The sequence below is a fragment of the Triticum aestivum genome, chromosome 6B (genome assembly GCF_018294505.1).
Source record: "Triticum aestivum cultivar Chinese Spring chromosome 6B, IWGSC CS RefSeq v2.1, whole genome shotgun sequence".
Lineage (NCBI taxonomy): Eukaryota > Viridiplantae > Streptophyta > Magnoliopsida > Poales > Poaceae > Triticum > Triticum aestivum.
This window is the reverse complement of record NC_057810.1, coordinates 208,698,674-208,714,262: the sequence shown is the minus strand read 5'-3', so window position 1 is coordinate 208,714,262 and position 15,589 is coordinate 208,698,674. Positions and strand designations below refer to the sequence as shown.

Sequence of the window (15,589 nt, the reverse complement as noted above, 5' to 3'; positions counted from 1 at the left end):
CTGTAGTAATCATGTTTTATTGCTTTTGTTTCAATAAAGTGCCAAGTAAAGCCTTTGGGATGGTGTGGATGATAGTTGACTTGATTCTGTCCAAAAATAGAAACTTTTGCGCCCAGTCAAGGAATTTCTAAAATTCACTAGAACGTGCTTTTGATCTGAATTTTTTACATGTGATAGATATAAAATTTCCCTATGTTGTCCTAATTTTCAGAATTTTTTGAGTTACAGAAGTATGCTTGGAGTAGAGATTACTTCAGTCTGTTCTTTTTTTGACAGATTCTGTTTTTAATGCATAGTTTGCTTGTTTCCTAGTTTCTATGGCTTATATTGCTCAATATAAATTGTGGAAATGATATGCTACAGTAGGCATTGTGTAGAAACAATTATGAATCTTGTATTTGACAGTACCAAAGTGAAATGATTTTCTCTTTATCATACTAACCTATCTCACGAAGTTCCGTTAAGTTTTATGTGATTGAAGTTTTCAAGTTTTGGGTGAGATATCGATATGAGGATAATAAGGAGTGGCAAGACCCTAAGCTTTGGTATTCCCAAGGCACTCCCAAGGTAATATTCAAGGGAGATCCAAGCAACTAAGCTTGGGGATGCCCCGGAAGGCATCCCCTCTTTCGTCTTCAACATTATCGGTAACCTGATTTGGAGCTATGTTTTCATTCATCTCATGATATGATTTTTACTTGGAGCGTCATTTTATTTTGTTAGGATTTACTTGCTAATATTTAGAATAATTTTTTGCATCTTTCTTTTCAATAAAAGTGTCAAGGATAGCCTTTACCATGCTTATTTTGCAAGAATGTGAGTTGTTGTTTCAAAACAGAAAGTTTATCTCTGTTGCCAAAATTCTCGAGAAAAGTCAGAATGTGATAAAATGTTGAAACTTTTTGCACAATAAGCTTTGATAAATTTTCTACAGTGTGTTAAATTTTCAGAATTTTTAAGTAGAATAAGTATGGATCCTATTGCACTCTTTACAGATTGTTCTGTTTTGGCAGATTGTTGTTATATGGTTGCATTCTTTGCATATGTTTGCTTGTTTAATGATTCTATTTGAGGACAGGAGTATTAAATATGCAGAGGCATGCAGTATGCATTGTTGAATAATAATTTTAGTGATTTTCCACAGTAGAGAATGGTAAGGTTATTGCAGTGATTTATACTAACTTATCTCATGATTTCTTGTTGAGTTTTGTGTGGATGAAGTTTTTGAGATTTAGGGAAACCATGATATAAGAGGAATTAAGGAGACACAAAATCTCAAGCTTGGGGATGTCCAAGGAATCCCAAGCAAATATTCCAAGAAGTCTCAAGCATCTGAGCTTGGGGATGCCCCGTTAGGCATCCACCTTTCTTCTTCAAAAATTATCGGTTAGTATCGGTTGAGCCTAAGTTTTTGCTTCTTCACATGAGTTGTGCTATGCTTGGAATGTCATTTTATTTTGTTTTGCTTGCTGTTTATATAAAATACTTAGGTTTGAAAGTTTTTAAATAAGAGCGAATCCACAATTGGCTACCCATTTGCTTAACTACTCGCTTGATCTTCACTTATATCTTTTTGGAGTAGCTTGTCATTTATTCTTGTGCTTCACTTATATCCTATTAGTAAATTGTTGAATGAATTGAATATCATGGAGTTTAAATTGTATGTTGCCTAGTGGTAGCTTCACATTGGGTTTAGAAAGTGAAATCTTTTGAAGCTTGACAATCACAATATTGGTCATACAAGCAATTCCTGAATGATTACTATAAGGAAGAGAACTTTCACATGCAAATACACTATCTTGGAAATCTTTTGTGGTTGTGAGCCCCCGTCAAAATATTATATGCCAAAATTGCTGACATTGGACAAGGAAGACAACATAATGATTTATGTTTGTTCATATTCACATAGAAGTTATATTGTCATAGATCCTTCAACATGTGGTGCTTGCCCCCCATATTTGCTAGCCGAAAATTCCGCACCAAGTAGAGATACTACTTGTGCATCCAAAAACCCTTAAACCCAAATCTTATTTTAGAGAGTCCACCATACCTACCTAAGGGTTGACTAAGATCCTTCAAGTAAGTTGTCATCGGTGCAATAAGGCAATAAAAAATGCTTCTAAAAGTGTTAGATCATTTGGTGTAAGAGAAAATTGAGCGTTGTATGAACTTGTGATGGTGAAGAATAAAAGCGACAGACTGCATAATAAAGGTTACCGTCATAAGGGGCAATATAACGTGACGCTCTCTTGCACTAAGGGATTGAGCATACAAACAAAAAAGCATGGCAACCTCTGCTTCCCTCTGCGAACGGCCTACCGTTTACTTTTATGTATTTACTTTCATGAAGAGTCAAAGTTTTTCTCTCTATTCCTTTTTATTTTTTTCTCTTTTGGCAAGCATCATGTGGTGAGGAAAGATCTAGGCACATATATCCAGTTGGATATGGGTATCATAAGTTATTATTGTTGACATCACCCTTGACGTGAATACGTTGGGAGGCGAAATTATAAGCCCCTATCTTTCTATGTGTCCGGTTGAAACGTTTTGCTCATGTGTATGCAGTGAGTGTTAGCAATCATAGAAGACTATATGATGGTTGAGTATGTGGAGCTCTTACTTAGACTCTGTTGAATAAGTTGAATTGCAATTGTTTGGTGACTAAGGATATAGGTTGTTGAGTTTCAAGAGAATTCATCGTTTGAACCTTTACATGTGGATTGGTTGCTACTTTAACATAAGAGGTTTTATAAGAAAGAATTGTAGTTATGATGCTAGGAAAAGTTACTGAAATTATCATTGATCAAACTTATGCACTTTGCTAGCATTCACACTTCATAAATTATCTCTTTTATCATTTACCTACTCGAGGACGAGGAGAAATTAAGCTTGGGGATGCTGACACGTCTCCAACGTATCTACAATTTATGAAGTATTCATGCTGCTATATTATCATTCTTGGATGTTTTACAATCATTTTATAGCAACTTTATATCATTTTTTAGGACTAAACTATTAACATATTGCCCAGTGCCACTTGCTGTTTTTTGCTTGTTTTTTACATCGCAGGAAATCAATATCAAACGGAGTCCAAACATTGTGAAACTTTTTGTGGATTTTTTATGGACCAGAAGACATCCAATGGGCCAGAGCAGCACCTGGGGGTGCCCCGAGGGGGGCACAACCCACCAGGGCGCGCTTGGGCCCCCAGGCGTGCCCCGGTGGGTTGTGCACACCTCGGTGGCCTCCCGCATCCTCTCTTCGCCCTATAAATCATCAAATATTTCAGAAACCCTCGTGGAGACCCTAGATCAGAAGGTCCGCCGCCGTAAGCCTCTATAGCCACGAGAAACCAATCTAGACCCCGTTCTGGTACCCTGCTGGAGGGGGGAATCATCACCGGTGGCCATCTTCATCATCCCGGCGGCCACCACGATGAGGAGGGAATAGTCCACCCTCGGGGCCAAGGGCTTGTACCAGTAGCTATGTGTTTAATCTCTCTCTCTCTCTCTCTCGTGATCTTGAGATGTCATGATCTTGATATATCATGGGCTTTGTTAACATAGATGGATCATATGATGTTTCTCCCCTCTCTACTCTTGTTGTGATGAATTAAATATTTACCCTTTGAAGTTTTCTCTTGTAGGATTGAATGTTCAGATATGAGAACACTATGATGTATGTCTTGCAGTATGAATACTTGAGGTGACAATGGGGTATCACATTGATTCACTTGATGTATGTTATGGCACTCAACTTGCGGATTCCCGAGGTGACATTGGGGTAATCTATGCATAGGGGTTGATGCAGGTTTTTATTATCTTCTCTCCGATAGAAACTTTGGGGTCTCCTTGTAGTTCTTTGTGTGGATTGAATATTATGATCATGAAGTTGTTTGATGCATATCATAGAATTAACTCACGGATACTTGTGGTGACATTGGAGTATCTAGGTGACATTAGAGTTGGTTGACGTGTGTCATATGGTGTTATTTTAGTACGAACTCTTGGTTAGATTGATCGAAAAGAATAGCTTCATGTTATTTTCGTACGAACTCTAGGATAGATTGATCGAAAAGAATAGCTTTGAGGTGGTTTCTTAGCCTACAAACATTTTCTATTTTTGTTCTCCGCTAATAGGAACTCGGGAGTGATTCTTTATTGCACTTTGAGGGATAATCATATGATCCAACTATGCTAGCATTGTTGAGAGATTGCACTAGTGAAAGTATGCACCCTAGGCCTCATTTTTCATCATTGCAATACCGTTTGTGCTCCGTTTTACTATTTACTACCTTGCTGTTTTTTATTGTTCTCACTACAAAAACTCATATCTACTATCCATACTACACTTTTATCACCATCTCTTCGCCGAACTAGTGCACCTATACAATTTGTCATTGTATTAGGTGTGTTGGGTCACAAGATATTTCTTGTATTTGGTTGCAGGATTGTTTGAAAGAGACCATCTTCATCCTACGCCTCCCATGGATTGATAAATCTTAGGTCATCCACTTGAGGGAAAATTGCTACTGTCCTACAAAACTCTGCGCTTGGAGGCCCAACACGAGTCTACAAAAATAAAGTTGTGTAGTAGACATCAATTGATGAGCCATGGTAATCACTTGTCTGTAAGAGATCAAGCTAGCTAAAAGGACATGGCCAGGGAACGCCTCTCATGCTTCTCTAGCCCCATTCCGAGACCCTCAGCAGATGTTACCAAGGAAGACTCACAAATATGCTCGCCCCACACCAATAGAAAACAAGTCCCCTAAGTTATAACATGAACAAACACATCAATTGCATGAAGTCAAAAAGCAACGATCATCGACATCTAGAGAATCAACCAGATGTGGCGAATGATCTGCAGGCTCGACCTCCACGCACTATCCTTGGTATCGAAACGAGCGATATCAAAGTCAAAACTGAGTAGGGAGAACTTATTTTCGACACAAAAATGCCATTGACGTCTTGTCATCCTTGCCGACACAAAATAAACCTACACAAAGGCGGTGCCATAGTCTACCTCACACATCTCCATAGACCAGGAGGGGTCCATGCGATCGGCAGGCACGCGGTCTGGATGCCATGCTCTCAGAATCACGACCAAATAACCTCTTATCATGGCATTGTCGTCTAGGATTTTCACGGGACGGAAGTGTGCTTCAAGGGAAGTACATTTATCCCAACAAAGCATGGTTGCGAGTAATTCAAAATATCAAGATTGTATAGAAGTATAAAACTGACCAATGATTGATTGATCCGATTGTAATTCCGCATCAAATCATTAGACCTTATACTATGCAAGGTGTTTAAAGGAAAAAAATTCTAAATGCTGGTGCTTATTTGTAGAGGATGAACGTTTAATTAGACACCATAAGCACCGGTGCTTAAGAAAAAACTTCACTTATTTTACTGAAATCTCTTTAAACATGGCTACATGACAACTTGGTAAAGCAACATGGTCGATAGTGCCAGTAGCACTCATGAACTGTGCCTTGGCTGTCAAGCAGCGGTTGCTTTCATCTTTCCCGGCGTCAAGAACCTAACAAAACAATGTTTCGAGAGGCTTCCGTGCCATGTCGCCGTCTTTGCCCAGACGAAAGATATTCGGATCATATAAAAACAACCTGATGTCATGTAAACAATGTGCACTTGAAGTGAGACAAGTAGGCGATCCTTATCCTAGTACGAACGGCCCCGCCAATCAAATGATCACACGAGCTGGAAACGCATTAATTAGGTGGAAGGCTAATATACTGTGATTGATTGGTAACATCAGCATCTCACATGCGCTTCATGTCTTCAGGCCAATATTGCCCGAGAACTTTATGTTGATTGGTGCACTTGCATGGGCGGTGGAAGAATTAGTGACTGAGGTTTGTTTACTTTAGAGCTGGACCGATCCAGAGTGTATGTGTGAAAGAGAGAGCTTCAAGTCGGAAATGTTGCTTGGGTCAGATCCAGATGACCTCTTTTTAATCTTTCTACATAATTTTTACAATTTCCGTCCTGTCAACTAACTTGAGTTCAGCTTTTGGGTCTTTCTAAGGGCATTTCTAATCAATCCCTTCAAAAATAGAGGAGTAAACCTTAGTGGGTATATTTACTTCACTGAGTTTTGGCCGGACCTAGTCGATCCCCTATATATAACGGAGTAAACTTAAATTTGGCTTATACATTTCGTCGAACACTTGCTATGCACCTCGGCGGCGAGTGGCAACCATGGTGATCACGCCGGCGGTGAGCAGAGACACGCAACTGGGAGGAGCAGCAGCAGCATGCATCGGCGGCGGCGAGCAGCAGTGGCAGCACGCAGTGGGGAGGAGTAGCGGCGAGCAGCAGCAATAGCAACACACAGCTTGGAGGAGCAGCGGCGAGCAGCCCGCACCGACGGCAAGCCACAGCAACATGCACCGGCGGCGGCGAGCAACAGCAACGCACACCGGGGAGGAGTAGCAACAGCAGCAGCACACACCAACGGTGGCGAGCGGCAGCAGCAACAGCACACACCGGCGGCGGTGAGCAGCAGCGACGCGCATTTAGTGGTCACACCAATAGTAGTACGGGCGAGATCGCCGGCGAGGCCCGAGGTCACCGGCGAGCCCATGGGAGCTTCACTTGAGTCGCCGGCCGGCCATGAGGAGGTCTTTGCGTGAAGAAAAAATATACTCAGCCGCCTCAAGACGAAGTAAATAGAGGGGGAAATTTAGAAAAGGATAAAAATTCTACTTCCTTACGGCGGATTGGGGATCAGCTAAGTACCGGTTAAAGGAGTAAAAAACGCATTTTTACTTTTCTAACATGTTATAAAGGATCGGTTAGAAATACCCTAACTCGAATACCACGTAGCACTAGCACTTCAAAGCTGTCCATGTATCGTCTCTCTCCTTTTCCCCTTTATTCCCAAATTTTTCATCTATTTCCTCACTTTTCTTTCTTCCTTCGCTTAAAGAACCAGTTTGGTGGCTCCGTAGAAATCTGCACGACATGCAACTTGAAGCATTACGTTGGGCATATGCTATTGTCACTGTGTCTTAGCAAGATACGTGTTTCAAGTGAAAGTGAACTGCTACTTTGTAGCACCCTTCTACAAAAAGCGAATTTTGCGGGAAATGAATTGTTTTTTATGAGATTTATTTACTAGCTCAAGATGTTGTACCAGCCCGAAAGGGGCCTCTAGTTGTAATAAAGATTATAGTATGAAATCATTGGCCAGATGAGAAGTTATCATTCTTTTCCAGGGCCATGATTTGCTTCATAGATCGTGGCCGTTGGCGTTTCCGTTTGCAAGCTTCTGGATTTAAAAAAGCTTGCTCTGTCGAGGCGGAAGCTCGAAGATGGATCGAGCTATGCTCATGGCGTGTCACCGGTGGATGATGCAGGAGAAGGTAAACTTCGACACCTCTAAGCACCTTCCAGAAGAAAAAAAAGTGAAATTCTTCGATGCATGAAGCGAACCAGAAATTGTAGTGCTAGAGATTTTTATCATGGTGCTATACTACAGTGCCACACTCTATTAAAAACAGACAGCTTTGAGTTTTCAATTTGAGCACTGTGGCAGCTGCAGACCGAGGCGGGACCTGAATATCTTTGCTATGATGCAGTCTTAGAGTCTAGACAAGAGCAATGCAGAATATGACCATAGGATAGAAGAATAGAAAAACAAATCTGGAGCATCGGATGTCCAATGGGCGCTTCAGATCAGGCACGTGGGAGCTGGTGGGAGGGTCTTTATTGTATATAGCAATTACTCAGGGAGCTTTCCGCAAAAGTACACAGAAATCACCAGCCTAACATTTCAAACCTGAAGTCTCCATTAAGGATCCAACGGCTCCAACTTCATTTTTCTATTCTTCTATCCTTTGCCCAGCTTCTATTGTAGTCTTGGGCTGATGATAGTTATCTGATGAGGTCATATTATTATCCTGAAGAACTGACGAGCACAAGTGGGCCAAGAATTCAACAAAAAACTTCCCTGACAGATTCCATCAGTGGACATTTGACCCTACCATGCTTTGTCCAGTACCAATGATGAGTCAAGAAGTATCCAGGAGCTGAGTTCGAGCTCATCTCCTCCCAGATGAACATTAAATTCAATGGGTTTTCTACACTAAAAAGATGATAAAATTTTCTGAAGTTTGCAAAAAAATCATGCCGAGAAGACGCTGGAAAGCAAAATGAGAGCTCCCCCGAAGTCATCTCGGCACGAAAAGTTTACAAGCTCCTAGAAATTTCCATCATATTTTTAGTGTAAAACAAATTCAGACTTTATTTTTTATTTTTTACCATTTGTTTTGGATTCACTTCATACACGGGAGCAAAGGAGCTCGGGTGGAGAAACGCTGCTCTGTTCTCCCAGAAACACAATACGACATCAACTTCTCATCTGGAAACTTACCCCCAAAAAGGAACCAGTATAAGTTGCAAATGATTCCCCCCAAAAAAATAGTTGCAAATGAGCTCAAATACAGGAAAAACCAGTATAAGTTTTCTCAAGAGAATGAATTAATTGAATAGAGAAGGCAAGCCTTCTTTGGGAGAATTGTCATTACACAAGTGTTGATGCAAGATAGAATTTCCGCAGGTGACAAAACAGTTTACCAGATGCCTCTCATGTCACCTGGAGCCCAATATTCACTCGTCTGCTACATCTGGCACCTGCCCTCTCATGCCACCTGGAGCCCAATATTCATTCGTCTGTGCTACATCTGGCACTCTGATGCCCCAACATTTTGCTTACAATCTCTTCAAGCTCTTCTTCCTCGCGTCAATCTTCTTCTTATCGGCTGGGGCTTTTGTAGCAACAGGTCCTTCCTTCTTGGGCAATGTCGTAGATGGTCCAACAGTGGGCTCAGCGGGAGCATTCTGATCCAGCGAGTTTGAGCCTGGCACTTTGGTAGCAGCAGTAGCACATAAAGCCATGGGCGCCGATGGTGCAGTTTCGCATAGATTTGTTGTGCTTGACTGATCCACGTTTACAGAAGTCGACTCGGAGATAGTGCCACTCTTGGGCTTAGCCTTAGGTTTGAGGGCATGAATGCTGGTGTATAACCTGCAGTGTAGATGGTTAAGAAGTGTTCTGATTTTTTAAAAGCTATAGCAATGGCATAAGAAGAAAAAACATCACATCCATAGTCACCTAGACGGGCACAATACTCTAAATTTTGACCAAGCAGAAAGAAAAAACTCAAAAAGGGACTCCCTATATAAAGTGAAGGCAGATAGAGATGTCTGCTAGGTGTCCCTAGTCTATATTGACAAAGTGATGCACTGATGCTCAACAAAAAGTCAAAAGGTAACCTTGCATGCCGTGCATAGTCCGCATAGTTCTCAAGTAACATCTTTCCAGCCTGCTCATTGAGCGCAGATTCTGGGAATGGTTCAATCAGTAGGCATCTCACCACCTTTTAGAATGTTAAAAAGAAACCGACAGTTATTAATCGATAATTACAGATGATGTATTACCCCTAGCAAAACTAGGGCCAAACATTGTTGTTGTATGTACTTACCAGTAGAACATGCCTTAATCCATGAGTAGGATTCCAATCCTTTTTCAACGTGTTAACGCAGATCTCACCACTGCTCGATATGTTTGGATGGAATATTTTGGTCACAAAAAATCCTAAAAAGTGAAGGACAAGTTAAATATTTGTCAGAAATAATCAAGTTGATGCAACTGCTCATGCTTTCATTTCATGAACACTTGAGCAGAAAAAATAAATGGCGCGCAAAAGATAGCCAGACCTTTTGGTGGGGATTGAGGGAAGTCACGGGACAAGACTAGCTTCATCCGGAAAACCCCATTCTCATACGGAGTCCCGCCTGCATCATTTCCAATATCCATTTTCCATTAAACAGTATAATGAAGAAGTTAAAAAAATTACAAATTCAGATTATGACATAATTCTTTACAAAATGAACATGTTTTTCAGTATTCAGTTATGAACACTAGCAGCATATGAAAAACAAGTGGAAAAATTATAACAAATGAAACATCTCAATTTTTTTAGTGTATAAACCATTTTAGTGTTTATAAGCCATCAAAGCCTATTAATTGTAACCTTACCAGGGCCATCTATATCTGCACAAATACTTGTGAAGTCATCGTCATTCACAATCACTCTAATCCCTTCTGGAGGTGACTGGTCAAGATTCTTCAATTCTTTAGCCAATTGCCTGATGACATTTGGTGGGAGGTTTTCGTTGGTTGCCTTCATAAACATGAACACTCCACATTAAAATCATGTTAACAGCACATCTTCCTATCAGAATGTTGTCATGAACATCAAAACATTTGCCATGAAAAATGAACTGTAATAATCACCATGGAAGCAAGATGGCAAATAGCTTTGTTCTGGCTTCGCAAGCAACTTTAGTGAGCAGATGTTCTTCCACAATAGTGATAAATTTCTGATAACAGATGCAGCCTACAGGAAACAGCAGTTAGTGTCATGGCAAACGATGCCAAGAGATCAAAAGCAAGCGTATTCGAATGAATTACTTTATAATATGTCTGAAGCCCAAGAGACTATACTTACAATCTTCAAATTTCATATGGAAGATATTATGAGCAACAATTATTATGCTTAATTTTACACATGGCTTCTGCAAACATTTATCAAATTCTAAGGCATACAAATAAATGCCGAAAGGCTGAAAGGTACGAGTGGGTGGAATCTACATTCGAACGAGAGGGGTATTGTTTTTTCTAAGATTTTTGGGAGAAATTTTTCAATAGCTCTCTTTGTATGTTTGCCTGTTTTCTGTTACTTTTGTTAGATGTGGTGACTAGCAAAGTTAATATTTTCAACCTACAAGTATTGGGTTTGACCACACAGACGTTGTTTTCCACTTTCCACAAAACATGGCTAGTTTGAATTAAGCATCCATACTGTAATATCCATTCCTAAAAGAGCATTGTTTTTAACCACACATGTTTCTATCTTAATAAAACATTCTATATTCACTTGTTTAGATTCTTAATACAGTTTTTCTTTCTCCAGATGACCATTGAAAATCAAGTATCTACTGTTGCGGCTTGACGGCAATCTAAAGAACAAATTGCACTGCCAAAATAATTCTGTAGGACTTGGAACATATGCAACATATGCATGAATGACTAGACATTGATCATAGCATCACATGTGCCTTCTTTGATTTAAATGACTTCCTGACTAAATAGTGCCTGACTGTTGATGCGCATCATGCCATTAGCAGTTTAGCTGTCTAATTCATGCCATTAGCTGTTTAGCTGTCTAATCCCACATACATAGGACCCAAACCCTAAAGGTTTATTTCTCAAACTTTACACCGCCATCACGATCAGTGATTGAGGAAAGGGGAACCAACATAGCAATTAGCTTCGGGCTCCAATGCAGTAACAAGCATAATGGCAAGAGCGCACAGATCATATTAGCCACTCTTTGCATTGTGAGAAACAAGCACGTTAGGAAGCGATCAAATCATAAAATTGGTAGCTAATCAGTGCATCTGACTGTGTGGCATTTCGATTGAACTAAACACAAGGTCCTATGCTTGCAGGTGAAGATTACTTGCACCCAGAATTAAGTTGCTTGCACAAACGTTAACCCGGTTCTTCTTTCCATGGACATCTAAAGATCAGAAACAGAACTCCCCACTAAAACCATCAACTCCCCCGGCCTCTCGGTTTGTGAGCTTTGTGTCTGCAGGCTGCAGCTAACATATCAGACTCGCATGAACCACGAAGCAAGTCTGTCCAGACTCAAGCTCTCTCCCCAAGACACCTGTGCCATACCAAGTAGCTCGACTTCTTACAGATCGCCGCCCCCTACCATGTGATTCTACAAAAGTACGCGTCTATTTGCACCCATGAATACCAATCGAGAACAATACCGCGAACTCCCCACTAGAAATCTCGAACCACTCGTCGCCTCGCTTGACAGAATGGGCAAACCCCGCCACCCGCCTGCCTTTTCCGCGCAATCCGCCGAAACAATCCAAAATCGTCACTCGCCCAGACTCCAAACCCCCCAAAAATCGACCCCGGCATCCGCCAACCCTACCGCGGATCGAACTAAACCAGCAGATCACGAGTAGGAGTAGGCACCGCAAGAACCACGATATGGCCCGGAACAGATCGGCTCGAACCGCAGCGAGAGACGAATCGGGGGAGGGATCGGCGGGTCGCCGCTTACCGGAGGAGGAGGGGGAGGAGCGACCAATCTGGGTCGGGCTCGCGGGGAGGGGAGGGGAGGGGAGCGGCGCGCGTCGCAATGATTGGAGCGCGAGCCCGTGGAATTTGGGGGCGGAGGGAGGTGACGTGGCTTTCAACCAGGCCACGGAGCGGGTGTACTTGTAGGAGGTCGCCACCGGATCACCGCGTCCGCGGGGGAGCGCGGGGGGTGGGGCCCGGGAGCGTGAGACCGTGAACGGTCGGCGGCATAGCCGTTGGAGCCGTGCCACGGCGCCGCCAGCTAGGCGCGTCCTTTTGAAATTATGGCAGCTGCCGCCAGCGGGGACGGAGATGCCGATGCGCGATGAGTCATCGGGATCGCTGATCGGCGGTGGACCACCGATTAGATGGTGGAGGAAAACGTGGTAAGACGACGAACGGGGTTGATTGATTGATGAGAGCGGCACCTGTTGTGGGGAGTTGTTGGCAGATTCTGAATTGAATTTGCATCTCGACGTGGATCGCCGGGTTGTAAACGTTCTTATTCCTCACTGTAGTAAAGTAGGCATGTAAGCAAACCATCAGTGTGGTTTTTTTAGATAAAAGGCCAGAGCCCGACTTTATAGATAAAGCCATCAGGTAGAGTCAACATAGACCACCGGAACAGCGGAACAGACAGAAAAGGCATCATCCTAGAGCAATGAGAAAGAGTCTAAGTACATGGCTCCCAGGCCAGTACACGACACGCAGGCCGGAGATAAACGAAAACAAAAGCCAACCACCAACGCCTAGGTGCCTGCTTGAACGGGGGAGATGGAGATAGCAGAGTTCCGGATCTTGGCCAACATGGCGTCGAGGGCGTCCCTGTCTTCCTCCTTAGTGTGGTTGGACGGTTGACTCGCATTTTTCTGAATTTATTTCAAGATTTTCGTTGATGCATGTTTAGTGGAAGGAGACGTTCCCGTCGACTACGAGACGCCTATGATGACTTCGTCAATCTCAAGATGATATGCTTGCTCAGTCTCTCGGAGATGCTCATATTGGTATATTGTGTGTGTGTGTGTGCGCGCGCGCGTTTATAGGGGTAAGTGTACGCGCGTATGTATGAGCGGCGGTCTGCATTGTGTTCTAAAAAAAAGTCAAATAGTGCAAAGTTGACCAAATTTACAGAAAAACTAACAACTAAATTAGGATTATTATTTTTTGCGAGAGGAAAAGGTTTTATTCCCTGCGAAAAGAGTTTTTAAAGAGGGAAAAATTTCTCGATACATGGGGGGTCCTTTGTGTAGGCATCCCTCAGTGTTACACTCGCTGCAACTATACCTTGCCTATTGGTCTGCTATTCCGCTACTCTATTTTGTTCCTTGCGAAGCTTCTGCGGAATGAACTCCCTATCTCATCAATGACAGGATCTCAACAACAAGATGTCTCCATACGTTGAGCGATCTAGACCATCACCAGATAAGCTTGCCAAGCATCGGAGGAGTCGGATTGGACAATGATCGGGACATCTAAGTGATGTATGGCCAAAGCCATGCGCTGCATCGGTGTGTGAATCTCCGCCTCGAGCACATCGTTACAGTTGAATAAAAACCTATTGGCGGCAAAGATCACACTCCAATCACGTCTCCTAAGGACCATAACCGCCGATGTCATGCAAACGATGACCAGGAAAGCACCATTCCACGGGCAGGGCCACTCGGTTCGTCGAAGGAGGTGGCCAAGGCGGAGCTGATACAAAACTCTTCACCTCCGGTAAGGGTAAGACATGAGTAACATCCATAGACATCTTCCCCTTAACAATTTCATTTGTGGTGTACCTCCTAGCTTGGTTGATCGACTTCATGTAGTTATCAAGAAATTCAACCAACGCTTCAGGGGAAGGTACTTCCTTGCCATGCATTAAGTCTGAACATAGTTGCCAAATTCGCCACATTATTATATTTTTGACCAGTTAAACAGTAGGAAAGGCTCCTACTGCATATATATTAAGGCACCAAAAATGTTGCATATTTACATTGGAAGAACTAAGCCCACACCTTCAATGTAGGGGAAAGGGGGGTCATATAAAAAGGTATGAAAACCTAAGTATAGAAATATCTTGTGGAATTTACAAAGGCAATGATAAGTGCTTCTTATGCTCGGGAGCTCTAAAGCTCAAGTTGCCAAAAACATACTTGAATCTTCGTTTCCAGGATGCCATAGTAGGGGAGATGCCCCTGAAGAAATTGTTGTTTCTCTCCTTCCAAAGACTCCATGTTGCCACAAGAAATATATACACAAACATGGGCCCATTGTAATTTTCCTTAGCTAGCTCAATGAGTCTTAGTCTATCATTATGATGTGACCAGTCAACGCCCAGAATTCTCCAACAAACGTTGTTGAAAGTGCAGCGGAAGAATAGGTGCTCTACTGTTTCTTCAACATGGTTTTCACACAAACGGACAATTGATGAGTCCAATTTATGTGATAATTATACTAGGTGCTTTGTGCCTACATGGTAGGGTTTGTGGAAATTTACCGTGTTCATGTACCTCTTTTTGTTGATAATCTCTCAGATAATGCTTTTTGGACCATTTTAGCATAACTAGTAGAATGCCCGTGCGTTGCCATGGGCTTTTGAAATATTTTGCTGAAGTTACATAAACATAATGCATGTTAGATTTCACATGTAGAGAAAAGATAGCATGGGAACAATTGGGTAATAATTGAAGTCCACTTCCCTTGCAATGTAAATTGATTAAAAAAGAAATTTGACAATTTATACATACAAAGCGATTGGTCAACTGAAAATCTATTACAGATTAATTTTCACTTGATGCACTTAAGAAATTCTCGCACGGTTAGGAATGTTGTCTATCCAGTTTTTTTATCTTACCTGCCCAGCCTTATTCTGACCTTAACTACTCTGTCAACTCACCCAGCCCTCTCACTCTCTCACCCCAGACACATCCTTGCAATTTCCTAAATTTATATTATCTTGAATATAGTGATAAAAAATAAATGCTTGTATTTTGAATGGTATGATAAAGAAATATATATGTTTACCCGTCTATGCTCCTTGGAATACCATAGGAAAATAAACTTTGCCATCTAGCTATGTCGAAATTCCTAGCCGAGTTGCTCTATTTCGGGTGTGCTGTAATTCCCTCGCAAATCTTGTGTGGTCAACCTCGGCCAGAGCTTCTACTTCTTTGGTTGTGCGGTCACGAATTCCTCGCTCTCCCTCAAAAACACCCTGACGGACACCGTCGACCATGCCCTGCTTGCCGACATCACTTTCCTGTCCAGAGAGGCTTCTCGAGGAATCGAGGGTGCAATCGGCATGCGTGGGTTTCCACTTCCCCCCTTTGGTTTTTTACTCATCTTTTGCATGAGGGGGGATCAAGCGAGGGAGTGAATTTTTTCCTTGGATTGATCGTCGGTGTTACGA

General features: G+C 42.2%; 1 protein-coding gene across 2 annotated transcripts; it reads right to left on the bottom strand.

Moving 5' to 3' along the window:
* Window positions 1-8,485: 8,485 nt before the first annotated feature.
* On the bottom strand, window positions 8,486-12,327 carry LOC123136603 (ubiquitin-conjugating enzyme E2 22). 2 transcript variants are annotated; one of them, XM_044556027.1, is made up of 7 exons: window positions 12,179-12,327; window positions 10,327-10,429; window positions 10,069-10,213; window positions 9,747-9,824; window positions 9,512-9,624; window positions 9,303-9,406; window positions 8,486-9,054 (listed from the first exon to the last, which is right to left on the bottom strand). In XM_044556027.1, the coding sequence occupies exons 2-7, from the start codon at window positions 10,327-10,329 to the stop codon at window positions 8,739-8,741; spliced, it is 759 nt and encodes a 252-aa protein (XP_044411962.1). In that variant the 5' UTR covers window positions 10,330-10,429; window positions 12,179-12,327; the 3' UTR covers window positions 8,486-8,738. The 2 variants fall into 2 exon arrangements, with proteins under 2 accessions (XP_044411962.1, XP_044411960.1); XM_044556025.1 differs by lacking the exons at window positions 10,327-10,429; window positions 12,179-12,327 and having other exon boundaries at window positions 10,069-10,225.
* Window positions 12,328-15,589: the final 3,262 nt, after the last annotated feature.

Coding starts and splice junctions, on each gene's coding strand:
- LOC123136603 (XM_044556025.1), bottom strand. CDS start 10,225: ATGTTTATGAAGGCAACCAACGAAAACCTCCCACCAAATGTCATCAGG. Junction 9,625..9,746: donor CCCTCAATCCCCACCAAAAG/GTCTGGCTATCT, acceptor TTCACTTTTTAG/GATTTTTTGTGACCAAAATA. Junction 9,407..9,511: donor GATTAAGGCATGTTCTACTG/GTAAGTACATAC, acceptor ACATTCTAAAAG/GTGGTGAGATGCCTACTGAT.